Source organism: Poeciliopsis prolifica, unplaced genomic scaffold, assembly GCF_027474105.1.
Source record: "Poeciliopsis prolifica strain line A6 unplaced genomic scaffold, Auburn_PproV2 SCAFFOLD009, whole genome shotgun sequence".
Lineage (NCBI taxonomy): Eukaryota > Metazoa > Chordata > Actinopteri > Cyprinodontiformes > Poeciliidae > Poeciliopsis > Poeciliopsis prolifica.
In genome coordinates this window covers 11,234,642-11,250,138 of record NW_026562384.1, presented here as the reverse complement: position 1 = coordinate 11,250,138, position 15,497 = coordinate 11,234,642, and the positions used below count along the sequence as shown (strand labels likewise).

General features: G+C 41.2%; 1 protein-coding gene across 26 annotated transcripts in view; it reads right to left on the bottom strand.

Moving 5' to 3' along the window:
• Positions 1–15,497, bottom strand: part of LOC129362980 (protocadherin gamma-C5-like) — a 237,344-nt gene that overhangs the window by 59,150 nt on the left and 162,697 nt on the right. Inside the window, exon 1 of one of the 26 annotated variants that reach the window (XM_055034848.1) lies at positions 6,455–9,161. The exons of 20 other annotated variants lie outside the window; for them this stretch is intronic. In XM_055034848.1, the coding sequence (XP_054890823.1) occupies positions 6,455–8,839 (2,385 nt within the window). In that variant the 5' untranslated portion in view covers positions 8,840–9,161. 5 more of the 26 variants (XM_055034863.1, XM_055034855.1, XM_055034871.1 and 2 more) reach the window with 5 other exon arrangements.

Below are 15,497 nucleotides of genomic sequence, written 5' to 3'. Positions count from 1 at the left end.
GAGAAACGGAGATATATTATTAAATCATCTACCTCAAAATTAGATTATAAAAAGTACATATGTAGGAATAAACACGAAGAAAAGAAAGGCTTTATCACATTGTATGGCTAATAAAATATGATAATGTTGCTCTCCAAGGTGCTGAAGAAAATAATTCGTGCGAAAGGTTTTGCAGTGTTCACAATTGTGTTATTAAAAATAAATAAGAGGGGTAGAAACATGTCTAAAACATACAAATTTAAAAATATGTTTTTTATAATTTTAATTTATTTTTTTACTGAATGCTAACCTCTAGAGGAGAGTCGGGTTCATCCAGGATGCTCTTCTCATTCTGTATCCGTTGCATTGTCCCTGTAGAACTGGGGTCCATTATCAACATGTTCTGACTACCAGCTCTTCCGAACTTATTGTCGCTTTTCCTCGAGTCTATCGTCCTGCACACCTCGTAATTGTACACATGTGGCAGAGTTCCTGTTCCCAAAGTGTCTGAGTAACGAGGTGGATAATATGGAATCACAGGGAGGCTGGAGTGATACAGGATGCGAGACTGTCTCCATCTGTAGATCTTCACTGATATAATAACCACTAAACACGTGATGAAGAGGAAGGAAACCACAGCCAGAGCCAACACTAAGTAAAAAGTCAGGTTGTCATTGTATTCCTTATCGTGAGGAAAGTCAGTGAACTCCGACAAGACTTCAGGGAAGCTGTCCGCCACCGCCACGTTAACAATGACTGTAGCTGAACGAGAGGGCTGCCCGTTGTCCTCCACTATGACAGTCAGTCTTTGTTTCACAGCATCTTTATCAGTCACCTGACGGATAGTTCTTATTTCTCCATTCTGTAAGCCCACTTCAAACAGCGCTCTGTCTGTGGCTTTCTGTAGTTTATAGGAGAGCCAGGCATTCTGTCCAGAGTCCACATCCACAGCCACCACTTTAGTCACCAGGTAGCCCACATCTGCTGAACGAGGAACCATTTCAGCCACCATCGAGCCACCAGTCTGGACTGGATACAGAACCTGAGGTGGATTATCGTTCTGATCCTGGATCAGGATTTTTATAGTCACGTTGCTGCTGAGAGGAGGAGAGCCTCCATCCTGCGCTTTAACGCAGAACTGAAAGTCTTTGATCTGCTCGTAATCAAAAGAGCGAACTGCATGGATGACTCCACTATCAGCACTGATGGACACATATGAAGAGACTGGCACTCCGTTAACAGTGGATTCTTCTAGTATGTAAGAAATACGAGCATTTTGATTCCAGTCAGCATCTGTAGCTTTTACTGTAAATACAGAGACACCTGGTGTGTTGTTTTCTACAATGTGGGCCTCATAAGAGCTCTTCTCAAATACAGGTGCGTTGTCATTCACATCAGAGATCTGTAAGGTGAGAGTGATGCTAGTAGAGAGGGAGGGAACTCCTTCATCAGAGCAGGTCACTGTGATGTTATACTCGTAGGCTTCCTCTCTGTCCAACTCATTCTCTGCCACTAAACTATACAAATTATTGGATGTTGACATAATCGTAAATGGAGTATGTTTATTTATTGCACATCGGACTTTACCATTTTCTCCAGAGTCAGGATCACTAACGCTCATTACAGCTACCACTGTGTTTGATTTCGAATCTTCTCCTATTGAAATAGATGACGAAATAATATTAATAATTGGACTGTTATCATTAATATCACCTACATCAATAATTACCTTACAAGAGTCAGAAAGGCCTCCCCTGTCCACCGCCTCTACATCGATTTCATACTTTTTGGTTTTCTCATAATTGATAGGCCCATTTAAAATGAGCTCACCATCTTCAGTAATGTGGAATATTTCTAAAATAGATCTCACGCTATTTCCTATTACGTAGCTTACTTCTCCATTCGAGCCTTTGTCTGCATCGGAGGCACTGACTTTGGTGATTACTGTTCCTTTGACTGCGTTCTCCTGGACTGTAGCTTTGTAAATGGGATGCGTGAAAACAGGAGCATTATCGTTTGCGTCTAACACTGTGATATGAATCTGCATAGTGCCAGACCGCTGCGGCTCTCCGCCATCTACTGCTGTTAGCAACAATGAAATGAATTCATCCTTTTCCCTGTCGAGAGGTTGTTGTAAAATCATTTCAGCTCTTTTTCCACCGTCGGACTGACTGCGCACTTTGAGAATAAAATTATCACTCGGCTTCAGGAAATAGCTTTGGAGACCGTTTAACCCGATGTCGGGGTCTATTGCTTTCTCTAGCATGAATTTGGAGCCCACGACTGCAGATTCGCTAATTTCAAACCTTCTCTCTTCCTTTTCAAATACAGGAGCGTTGTCATTTATATCAGTGATTTCTACAGTAACGGAAAATATTTCTATCGGATTCTCTAACGCAATCTGCAAATGCAAAGCGCAAGGCGTTGTCTGAGCACAGAGAGCTTCGCGGTCTATTTTTTCTCTGATCGTAAGGAGCCCCCTCTCCTTGTTAAGCTGAATGTACTCGGCATTGTCTCCCATATGGATGCGAGCTTTACCCGCGTTCAAACGTTTAATATCCAGTCCTAAATCCTGAGCTACGTTACCAACCAACGACCCTTTGCTCATTTCCTCAGGAATGGAATAGCTGACCTGGCCGAGCACCAAATGCAAAGCGACGGCAGAAAAGACCAACAGTACTTGCCGTTTCATTGTTACACCGGGAGCATCGGTCCAGCAAAAATACATCCGCTTATGTCACTCAGCTTTTTTTTGAAGAGAAATATGATTGAAAGATGGATTGTTTAAACCAAGAACAAACCAAAAAAAAATTTAAAAGTTCCAGATTCATATATTCCTTGACGATTGTTTCTTCCGGTGTGCTCCACTGAAAAGCCTGTTCTTACTGAGCAAAAACATGGAGTTTTGCTTCTCTATAAACGCAATTTAAATAGCATTACGTTGATCAACAGCGGCCCAGAGAGTTCACATCACGCAACTGCAGGAGACGAAGAAAAAAAAAATTCCAACTCCCAATATGGTAATGAGGAACAGAAGTAGGCTACTATACAGTCAAAGTTGCCTTCTAACACAAAAATAATTAAATAAAAAAAATAATATAAAATTTGGAATATACTGAAAACATTCAAAGATTATTGATCATGTTAAGAAAGAGAGGGGTTTAATGAAATGCATTATCCTAAATAAATATGTTGCTAACCATGGTGCTGAAACCACATCGACTACAATAACAATAAAAAAACAGTTATTGTTTATTAAATATAAGAGGGATAGAGCATTCTAACCTCTAGAGGAGAGTCGGGTTCATCCAGGATGTTCTTCTCATTCTGTATTCGTTGCATTGTCCCCGTAGAACTGGGATCCATTATCAACATGTTTTGACTACCAGCTCCTCCGAACTTAATGTCACTCTTTCTGGAGTCAGTCGTCCTGCACACCTCGTAATTGTACACATGTGGCAGAGTTCCTGTTCCCAACGTGTCTGAGTAACGAGGTGGATAATATGGAATCACAGGGAGGCTGGAGTGATACAGGATGCGAGACTGTCTCCATCTGTAGATCTTCACTGATATAATAACCACTAAACACGTGATGAAGAGGAAGGAAACCACAGCCAGAGCCAACACTAAGTAAAAAGTCAGGTTGTCATTGTATTCCTTATCGTGAGGAAAGTCAGTGAACTCCGACAAGACTTCAGGGAAGCTGTCCGCCACCGCCACGTTAACAATGACTGTAGCTGAACGAGAGGGCTGCCCGTTGTCCTCCACTATGACAGTCAGTCTTTGTTTCACAGCATCTTTATCAGTCACCTGACGGATAGTTCTTATTTCTCCATTCTGTAAGCCCACTTCAAACAGCGCTCTGTCTGTGGCTTTCTGTAGTTTATAGGAGAGCCAGGCATTCTGTCCAGAGTCCACATCCACAGCCACCACTTTAGTCACCAGGTAGCCCACATCTGCTGAACGAGGAACCATTTCAGCCACCATGGAGCCACCAGTCTGGACTGGGTACAAAACCTGAGGTGGATTATCATTCTGGTCCTGGATGAGGATTTTTATAGTGACGTTACTGCTGAGAGGAGGAGAGCCTCCATCCTGCGCTTTAACGCAGAACTTGAAATCTTTTATCTGCTCGTAATCAAAAGATCTCACTGCATGGATGACTCCACTATCAGCGCTGATGGACACAAATGAGGAGACTGGCACTCCGTTGACAGTGGATTCCTCCAAAATGTAAGAAACTCGAGCATTCTGGTTCCAGTCAGCATCTGTAGCTTTTATTGTGAAAATAGAGACACCTGGTGTGTTGTTTTCTACAATGTAGGCCTCATATGACATTTTCTCAAAGACAGGTTCGTTGTCATTCACATCAGAGATCTGCAATGTGAGAGTAACGCTGCTGGAAAGCGAGGGAACGCCTTCATCAGAGCAGGTCACTGTGATATTATATCCACACTTCCTCTCTCGGTTTAATTCACCGTCTGTCACTAAACTGTAGAAATTGCTTGATGTAAATTTAATATTAAAAGGCACGTTTTCTTTTATAACGCAGCTAACCTTACCGTTATTTTCTGAGTCTGGGTCATCAACACTCAATAAAGCTATGACTGTGTTCACTGCTGAACTCTCAGGTACTGAGTTTGAAGTGGATATCATATTTATAGTTGGACTATTGTCGTTCACATCACTTACATCAATGATTATTTTACTCGAATCAGAGAGTCCACCTTGATCTATCGCTTCTATGTCGAGGTTAAATATTTTTTCTTTTTCATAGTCGATTAGTCCGTCCAGTATGACTTCTCCATTACGAGTAATACGAAACAATTTTGATACTGGGTCCATGCTATTTCCTACAATATACGTCACGTTTCCATTTTGCCCACTGTCTGCGTCAGAGGCAGTCACCTTAATAACGAGCGTTCCCTTTTCTGAGTTTTCAGTGATGGTTGCTTTGTAGATGGCTTGACTAAAAACAGGTGCGTTGTCGTTTACATCTAGAACTTTAACATGAATCTGCATCGTTCCCGTCATTTGAGGTTCTCCTCCATCCTCCGCTGTCAGAATTAAAGATACATGCTCTTGTTTCTCACGATCTAGAGGCTTCTGTAAAATCATTTCTATCTTTTTGCTTCCGTCAGACTGAGGATGCGATTTTAGAATAAAATTATCAATAGGCTTAAGAGTGTATCTCTGCAAACCGTTCATTCCAATATCGGGATCAATCGCTTTCTCTAGCATAAACTTTGAGCCGACAGCGGCCGACTCGCTTATTTCAAAAATCCTCTCCTCTTTTTGGAAAACTGGCGCGTTATCATTTATGTCAGTAATTTCAACCGTTACAGGAAATAACTCCAGTGGATTCTCCAAAGTGATTTGAAAATGTAACGCGCAGGGTGTCGTCTGTCTGCAGAGGGCTTCGCGGTCTATTTTTTCTCTTATGAGGAGAACTCCTCTTTCTTTGTTCAGCTCGATGAACTGAGCACTGTCTCTCGTGTAAAGGCGAGCTTTTCCGGACTTCACACGTTTCAGATCTAAACCTAAATCCTGTACAATGTTTCCGACCAACGAGCCTTTTGCCATTTCCTCGGGAATTGAGTAGCTAACATGACCGATCCCATAGTCGAAGCAGAGGACGGAGATCAACAGTACTTGCCGTATCATTGTTCTTTTTGTCTCCACTGTCACGGAAAAGCTGCCGAAATCTGGTTGTTTAAGATGAAAATCCGGTCAGACACACAAAGCGTTTAAAAATATTAACACAATCCAAGCCGTGTTAAGGCAATTCCACTTTAAAATGTCCACAGAAAAAGCGTGAAACCCGGCGTGTGCGATGTGTTTCTGACGGCTCCACAGTAATATGGTAAGCACGGCGTCTTGGTCAATGTGTTATGAAAGCTACTCTAAACCTCAACACATTGGGCAACAGCGGCCCGATGAGTACAAATCGTGGAAGTACAGAGAAGACCAAAATAGTGCGACAAAAAAAAAAAAAAAAAAAAAAAAAAAAAACATACGTTAAGAGACAGACTGAGAAAAATATTATAATTATTTCAACTGAAACCAATTTAAATCTAATATTAAAAATACAAATTGATTATAAAAACAAAAACTTAAAATAAATAAATTAAGGGATCAGATATAGAAAAAGGAAGGAAAAAAGACAAGCACTTGAAATGGTCACTTTCCAAAGCCACAGTCCATTTGCACTGTCCGGGGTGCTGAAGTACACTCGGTTATTTGATAGAGCCAAGCCTGACAAATTGCAAATCAAAAAACGTCAAACGTGGTTGACAAAAATGCTCAGCAAAAACAAAATTTTAAATGATATGAAAACTGGAGACATAACGTGAAAAAAAAATTACACATAAAAAGCATGGTTAGTTTTTTTTTTTTGATTATTTATGAATATAAATCACTACAAAGTGATGCTCATAATCAATAAATTGATTAAACATCAGCATAGTCGTCTAACCTCAATAGGAGAGTCGGGTTCATCCAAGATGCTCTTCTCATTCTGTGTCCGCTGCATTGTCCCCGTAGAACTGGGATCCATTATCAACATGTTGTGACTACCAGTTCTGCCAACATTAATGTCACTCTTTCTGGAGTCAGTCGTCCTGCACACCTCGTAATTGTACACATGTGGCAGAGTTCCTGTTCCCAAAGTGTCTGAGTAACGAGGTGGATAATATGGAATCACAGGGAGGCTGGAGTGATACAGGATGCGGGACTTTCTCCATCTGTAGATCTTCACTGATATAATAACCACTAAACACGTGATGAAGAGGAAGGAAACCACAGCCAGAGCCAACACTAAGTAAAAAGTCAGGTTGTCATTGTATTCCTTATCGTGAGGAAAGTCAGTGAACTCCGACAAGACTTCAGGGAAGCTGTCCGCCACCGCCACGTTAACAATGACTGTAGCTGAACGAGAGGGCTGCCCGTTGTCCTCCACTATGACAGTCAGTCTTTGTTTCACAGCATCTTTATCAGTCACCTGACGGATAGTTCTTATTTCTCCATTCTGTAAGCCCACTTCAAACAGCGCTCTGTCTGTGGCTTTCTGTAGTTTATAGGAGAGCCAGGCATTCTGTCCAGAGTCCACATCCACAGCCACCACTTTAGTCACCAGGTAGCCCACATCTGCTGAACGAGGAACCATTTCAGCCACCATGGAGCCACCAGTCTGGACTGGATACAGAACCTGAGGTGGATTATCATTCTGGTCCTGGATCAGGATTTTCACCGTAACATTGCTGCTGAGTGGAGGAGAGCCTCCATCCTGCGCTTTAATGCAAAACTTGAAATCTTTGATCTGCTCGTAATCAAAAGAGCGAACTGCATGGATGACTCCACTATCAGCACTCACAGATACATATGAGGAAACTGGCACTCCGTTAACAGAGGATTCATCTAAAATGTAAGAAACACGAGCATTCTGGTTCCAATCAGCATCTGTAGCTTTTATTGTGAAAATAGAGAGACCTGGTGTGTTGTTTTCTACATAGTAGGCCTCATAAAAGCTCCTCTCAAAGACAGGCGCGTTGTCATTTACATCAGAGATCTGTAGGTTGAGATTAACGCTGCTGGAGAGGGAGGGCACGCCTTCATCAGAGCAGGTCACTGTGATATTAAATAGGGAAGTTTCTTCTCTATCTAAAGCTACGCCTGTTTCTAAACTATAAAATCCGTTCTTTGCGTCCTTTATTTTGAAAGGAATTTCGTCATCAATTTTACAGTTCACCTCACCATTTCTTTCGGAATCAGGATCATTTACGCTGAGCATGGCAATCACAGTATTCTCAGGCGTGTTTTCTAAAACAGATGGTGATTTTGAGAGTATTTTTAACTGGGGACTGTTGTCATTAATGTCAATCACATCAATTATAATCTTACTGGAGTCAGAAAGCCCTCCGTTATCTGTAGCCTCGACGTCTATTTGTAAGAGCTTCGCCTTTTCATAATCTATTTCTCCTGTCAAAATAACCTCCCCGGATTTTCTATCGATTTGAAAGAGCTCGGATAATCGTTGCTTGCTATTTGTAATTGCGTATGAAACCTGCCCGTTTTGTCCTTCATCTTTGTCTGAAGCTCTGACAGCAATAACACTTGTACCACGCGGAGAATTCTCCACTAATGTCGTCTTGTAGACGGATTTAGTGAAAACTGGCGCATTGTCGTTTACGTCTAACACATTAACAGTTATCTGCATTGTCCCTGACATTCGCGGCTCTCCGCCGTCCACAGCAGTCAGCAGCAAAGATATTTCTCTCTCTTTCTCTCGATCTAGAGGCTTCTGTAAAATCATTTCGACCTTTTTAGTCCCGTCCGCTTGATTCTCTAGCTTAAGAGCAAAATTTGTTGTTGGTTCAAGCAAATAGCTTTGGAGTCCGTTCACGCCAATGTCAGCATCCAAGGCTTTTTCCAAGACAAATTTAGACCCAATAAAAGCCGACTCGCTGATTTCAAAACGTTTCTTCGTCGACGCAAAACTAGGCACATTATCGTTAATGTCGGTAATCTCTATAGTTATTCGAAATAGCTCCATCGGATTTTCCAATATCATCTGTAAATGCAAAGCGCAGGGAGTCACGTCTCCGCACAATGCCTCTCTGTCGATTCGCTCTTTGATAAGGAGGACACCCCTTTCTCTGCTTAGCTCAATGTACTCTTCACTGTCCCCCGAATATAGGTGAGCATTGCCCGACTTCAGCCTTTTTAATTCTAAACCCAAATCCTGAACAATGTTACAGACGAGTGAACCTTTCGCCATTTCCTCAGGAATAGAATAGCTGACCTGCCCTGAAACCACGTCCACGCAGAAAACACAGAAGAATAGCAGCGCCTCTCCTCTCATTGCGTAACGGGGATATTCCGAGTCGAAATCCAGATGAAAAAGGCGCAAAACGTCTGAAGTGTATGAAATATCCGTTCAAAACAGATGAGGAGTTTTAAGCATCAGGGGTAAAAGAATCCGTTCAACCAACTGCAGGCGTTTCGGGTCTTTTTATTGTCTAAGAGATCACATGTAAAGGGGAGGAACATTTACAAGTCCTATCAAAGACTGCCACATACTGGCCAACAGCGGCGATTCTGTTCAATGCTTTGAAAAGAAAAGATACGCAAGACGAGCAGAATGACTAATATTGCTCAATAAGCATTGGAAAAAAATATTCTAAATAAATAAAAATAATAAAATAGATAATAATAATAATAATAATAATAATAATAATAATAATAATAATAATAATAATAGAAATATTATTAGCAGTTTTTTATTGTTGTTGTTATTATTATTGATTAATATTATTTCACTTTAAATAAAACATCTCTTCATATTAATTAGTGTCATCCGCCCTTTATTATGATACTCAATTTACAGTCACTATCATTGATTTAATCTTGATATAACTTTTACTTATTGAACCAAATGCCAAAATTGTATTACTGATATGATACATGTATAATTCATTCATATCTTTACATTAACCGTGAACATTATTAATCATCGCCTTTTTTGTTAAAATGATTGATGGAAAACACAGAACCCAGGAGAAAAACATTGTAGAACATAGAGTTACAGTGGTAGAAATAATTTTAAAAAATAACACAAAACCCAATTAAGAGCCGGTAAAAAAAAAAAAAAAAAACATCATATCCATAAGAATAATATTATGAGTATTTAAAAAAAAAATCAGTATTAATAATCTATATTGATGTCTAACCTCTAGTGGAGAGTGAGGCTCATCCAGGATGCTCGTCTCACTGTGAATCCGTTGCATCGTTCCTGTGGAACTGGGGTCCATTATCAAGAGGTTCTGATTAGCAGCTTTTCCAAACTTGTCGCTTTTTCTGGAGTCAGTCGTTCTGCAGACCTCGTAATTGTACACATGTGGCAAAGTCCCAGTTCCCAAAGTGTCTGAGTAACGAGGTGGATAATATGGAATCACAGGGAGGCTGGAGTGATACAGGATGCGAGACTGTCTCCATCTGTAGATCTTCACTGATATAATAACCACTAAACACGTGATGAAGAGGAAGGAAACCACAGCCAGAGCCAACACTAAGTAAAAGTCAGTTGTCATTGTATTCCTTATCGTGAGGAAAGTCAGTGAACTCTGACAAGACTTCAGGGAAGCTGTCCGCCACCGCCACGTTAACAATGACTGTAGCTGAACGAGAGGGCTGCCCGTTGTCCTCCACTATGACAGTCAGTCTTGTTTCACAGCATCTTTATCAGTCACCTGACGGATAGTTCTTATTTCTCCATTCTGTAAGCCCACTTCAAACAGCGCTCTGTCTGTGGCTTTCTGTAGTTTATAGGAGAGCCAGGCATTCTGTCCAGAGTCCACATCCACAGCCACCACTTTAGTCACCAGGTAGCCCACATCTGCTGAACGAGGAACCATTTCAGCCACCATGGAGCCACCAGTCTGGACTGGGTACAAAACCTGGGGTGGATTATCATTCTGGTCCTGGATTATGATTTTCACAGTTACATTGCTGCTGAGCGGAGGAGAGCCTCCATCCTGCGCTTTGACGCAGAACTGAAAATCTTTGATTTGCTCGTAGTCAAAAGATCGAACTGCATGTATGATTCCACTATCAGCACTGACAGACACATATGAAGAAACTGGCACTCCGTTAATAGAGGATTCTTCTAGTATGTAAGAAACACGAGCATTCTGGTTCCAATCAGCATCTGCAGCTTTTATTGTGAAAATAGACACACCTGGTGTGTTGTTTTCTACAATATAGGCCTCATAAGAGCTCTGCTCAAAGACAGGTGCGTTGTCATTTACATCAGAGATTTTTAAAGTGAGAGTGACGCTACTGGATAGCGAGGGTATGCCTTGATCAGAGCATGTCACTATTATATCATAATTGGGAGAAACTTCTCTATCTAAAGCTACTTCGGTAACTATTCTATAAAACCCATTTAAAGTCGTCTCTATTTTAAAGGGAACGTTATCCTGTATTTCACACCCAACTTTCCCGCTGCTCTCTGAGTCTGGATCACTTATGCTTAACATAGCAATTACAGTATTTTTTGGTGCGTCCTCCATTAGATTATCTGACTGTGAGGCAATATTTATTTGGGGAAAATTGTCATTTTCATCAATGACGTCAACAATAAGTTTTGTGGAATCAGACAAACCACCACTATCAACCACCTCAATATCCATTTGATAAATGGCTGACTTTTCATAATCTATTTCTCCAGTCAGAGTAATTTCACCTGTTTTAGGGTCAATATTAAACATCTCAGTCAAATGATGTTTGCTTGGAGAGATGAGATACGATAATTCCCGATTTGGACCAATATCTTTATCGGACGCTTTTACAGTGGTTACACTGACTCCCTTTGGAGAATTTTCTGATATTTTAGCTCTGTACAATGGTTTGTCAAATACTGGAGCATTGTCATTTACATCTAGAACAGTGACGAATATCTGCATTGTCCCTGACATCTGCGGCTCTCCGCCATCTGTAGCTGTCAGCAGCAGCGTCATAGATTCCTGCTTTTCTCTGTCTAGCGGCTTCTGTAAAACCATCTCAACCTTTTTGCTTCCATCCGCTTGGTTTTGTAGCTTTAAGACAAAGTTATCAGTCGGAGAAAGTGTATATTCTTGCAGCCCGTTCATCCCAATGTCAGCATCCATTGCTTTCTCTAATATAAATTTCGAGCCTATGGCGGCAGACTCGCTTATTTCAAAGCGCTTTTCCGCGCGTGTGAAACTCGGCGAGTTGTCGTTTATGTCGGTAATCTCGACTGTGACCCGAAACAATTCCATAGGATTTTCTAAAATGAGCTGAAAATGCAAAGCACAAGGCGTCGTCTCCCCGCACAAAGCCTCTCTGTCTATCTGCTCTTGAACAACAAGGACTCCCCACTCTTTATTTAGACGAATATGTTCCGTACTACCCCCCGTGTATACGCGAGCATTGCCTGATTTCAGCCTTTTTAAATCCAAACCCAGATCATGAGCTATGTTTCCTAACACCGAGCCTTTGTGCATTTCCTCGGGAATGATGTAACTGACCTGTCCAAGCGCGGAGCCCACACAGAGCATGGAAAGAAAACAAAGTACTTGCCGTCTCATTGTTCTGTCCAACCTGGAACCTTTCTAAAAACACGCACAGAAAACACCGATCTTTCTGAAAGAGGCCATGCTAAGAAATCATAATAATAGTTCCTCTTTGCAAATTAAACAGAAAATGCGCATTTGTGAGCAAAAAATCTCTCCCTCCCAGTGATTATAGCGAACATGAACTGCTCGTGTCGTTTGTTAAAACGCTAGAAAAAGAAGGCGTAATGCAGCACAAGGAGAGGAGGAGAGAGAGAGAGGGAGACTATAAAAATACAACCTTTCAAACAGCGACCCTTAGAGTTGGAAAATATTAATTGCAGTATTTAGAGGCACACAATTTGTATTTCAGAGTCCGATTAAACAAAATGGTACTCCAAATCAGCTCGACTGAATTACTTTTTAAAATTTTAATATTTGTTTTATATTTTGTTGCAAAGACAACCCACACTGCAAACTATGTCACTAAAAGAAGAAAATTCATTTGAACACCGATGTATTAAAAAAGATAGGCAGTGAAGCATCATTCCTCTGTCCAGGGTACTGAACAAGAAAACGTGTCACATTTGAAAAGGAGAATAAAAAATTACGCTTCCTGGTCGGAAATTAAAGCTGTAGATAACGAAATACATTGTGAATAACAAGGAACTTTAAAGTTTCTAACCTCAAGAGGAGAGTCGGGTTCATCCAGGATGCTCTTCTCACTTTGTATCCGCTGCATCGTCCCTGTTGAACTCGGTTCCAATATCAACATGTTTTGACTACCAGCTCCTCCGAACTTACAATCACTCTTTCTGGAGTCAGTAGTTCTGCACACCTCGTAATTGTACACATGTGGCAGAGTTCCTGTTCCCAAAGTGTCTGAGTAACGAGGTGGATAATATGGAATCACGGGAGGCTGGAGTGATACAGGATGCGAGACTGTCTCCATCTGTAGATCTTACTGATATAATACCACTAAACACGTGATGAAGAGGAAGGAAACCACAGCCAGGCCAACACTAAGTAAAAAGTCAGGTTGTCATTGTATTCCTTATCGTGAGGAAAGTCAGTGAACTCCGACAAGACTTCAGGGAAGCTGTCCGCCACCGCCACGTTAACAATGACTGTAGCTGAACGAGAGGGCTGCCCGTTGTCCTCCACTATGACAGTCAGTCTTTGTTTCACAGCATCTTTATCAGTCACCTGACGGATAGTTCTTATTTCTCCATTCTGTAAGCCCACTTCAAACAGCGCTCTGTCTGTGGCTTTCTGTAGTTTATAGGAGAGCCAGGCATTCTGTCCAGAGTCCACATCCACAGCCACCACTTTAGTCACCAGGTAGCCCACATCTGCTGAACGAGGAACCATTTCAGCCACCATGGAGCCACCAGTCTGGACTGGATACAAAACCTGAGGTGGATTATCATTCTGGTCCTGGATCAGGATTTTTACGGTCACATTGCTGCTGAGCGGAGGAGAGCCTCCATCCTGCGCCTTAACGCAGAACTTGAAATCTTTAATCTGCTCATAATCAAAAGAGCGAACTGCATGGATGACTCCACTATCAGCACTGATGGACACATAAGAGGAGACTGGCACTCCATTAACAGTGGATTCCTCCAGGATATAAGAAACACGAGCATTCTGGTTCCAGTCATCGTCTGTAGCTTTTACTTTAAATACAGACACACCTGGTGTGTTGTTTTCTACAATATAGGCCTCATACGAGTTTCTCTCAAAGACAGGCATGTTATCATTCACATCAGAGATCTGTAACTTAAGAGTGACACTACTGGAGAGGGAGGGAAGGCCTTCATCAGAGCATGTCACTGTGATGTTAAACTCCGTTGCTGTTTCTCTGTCTAATTCGCTGTCTGTCACTAAACTATAGAAATTATTTGCCAATGACTTCAAACTGAAAGGCATATTCTCATCAATATAGCACTTAACATTTCCGTTTTGTTCCGAGTCTTTGTCTTCGATGTTTATCATTGTGACAACTGTATTTAACTTCGCGTCCTCTGAAATAATGTTGGACTTCGACATTATATGTATTTCTGGCACATTATCATTTGTGTCTTGTATGTCAATAATAACTTTACAAGAATCCGTGAGTCCTCCTTCATCAGTAGCAAGTAAATGTATTTGATAACTTCTCGACTCTTCAAAATCTGTGTTTCCAATTAATCTTACATCGCCGTTTTCCTGGTCCACCTTAAACGTTTTCCTGACGTCATCTAATGTGTTCCTAATTGAATATCTTATTTTACTGTTAGAACCCTGGTCTGCATCTGAAGCTGTAACTGTAGTAACAATTGTTCCCTGAGGCGAATTTTCAGTAACGCTCGCCTTATATATCTGTTGTGTAAAAACTGGAGCATTATCATTAGCGTCTAACACTGTAATAACAACCAGCATCGTTCCTGACATCTGTGGTTCTCCTCCATCTACCGCTGTTAGCACCAGATTTATCTTTTCCTGTTTTTCTCTGTCTAAAGGCTTCTGCAACACCATCTCCAAGTTTGTATTGCCATCGGGATTGTTGTGAAGCTTTAAAGCAAAATTCTCTGTTGGCTTTAAAGTGTAGCTTTTGAGGTCATTAATTCCAACATCAAGATCGACAGCTGTCTCCAGAGAAAATTTAGCTCCAGTAACAGCCGACTCACTTATCCTGAAATCAATTTCACCCTTTTCAAATGTCGGCGCATTATCATTAACATCTGTTATTTGGACTGTGACGCTATAAAATTCCATCGGATTTTCCAAAATAATCTGAAACTGCAGAGCGCATGGCGTCGTCTTTTTACAGAGCGCCTCTCTGTCAATTTTCTCTTTAACAAGGAGGACCCCTGTCTCTCTGTGGAGCTGGAAATACTCGTCACTGTCTCGAGTAAAAATCCGCGCTTTTCCTGCAGTTAGACGTTTAATTTGCAGACCTAAATCATGAGCTAAGTTCCCGATCAAAGATCCTTTGGCCATTTCCTCCGGTACAGTGTAGGACACCTGCCCGTGTACAAAGCCGGGCAGGGAGAGGACGAATATGAACAGCGTTACTTGCCTCGTCATTGTTCTATCCGAGTGATATTCCATTGAGAAGCCCTGATGGTAATACTCTTGGCGATGATGTTGATTTAAATTCAGCTCAGAATCATTGTTTCAAAACCAGCAACAATCAAGCAGCAAAAATGATTCGAAAACGGCCTAAAAATCTCAAAAAGGCTTTAGCGATCCTTTCACGTCGTGTTCTTGCTTAATTATGTCGACGGTGCGGAGGAAAGGCTGCCACAAACCCTCTGTTTGTTAGACACTGTGGTCAACAGCGGCCCTAAGAGTTCAAATGAAAAAACTACAGATATAAAATGAAGGTACGACTGGCAAACATGAATAATAATAATAATAATAATAATAATAATAATAATAATAATAATATTAGTAATTCATAAC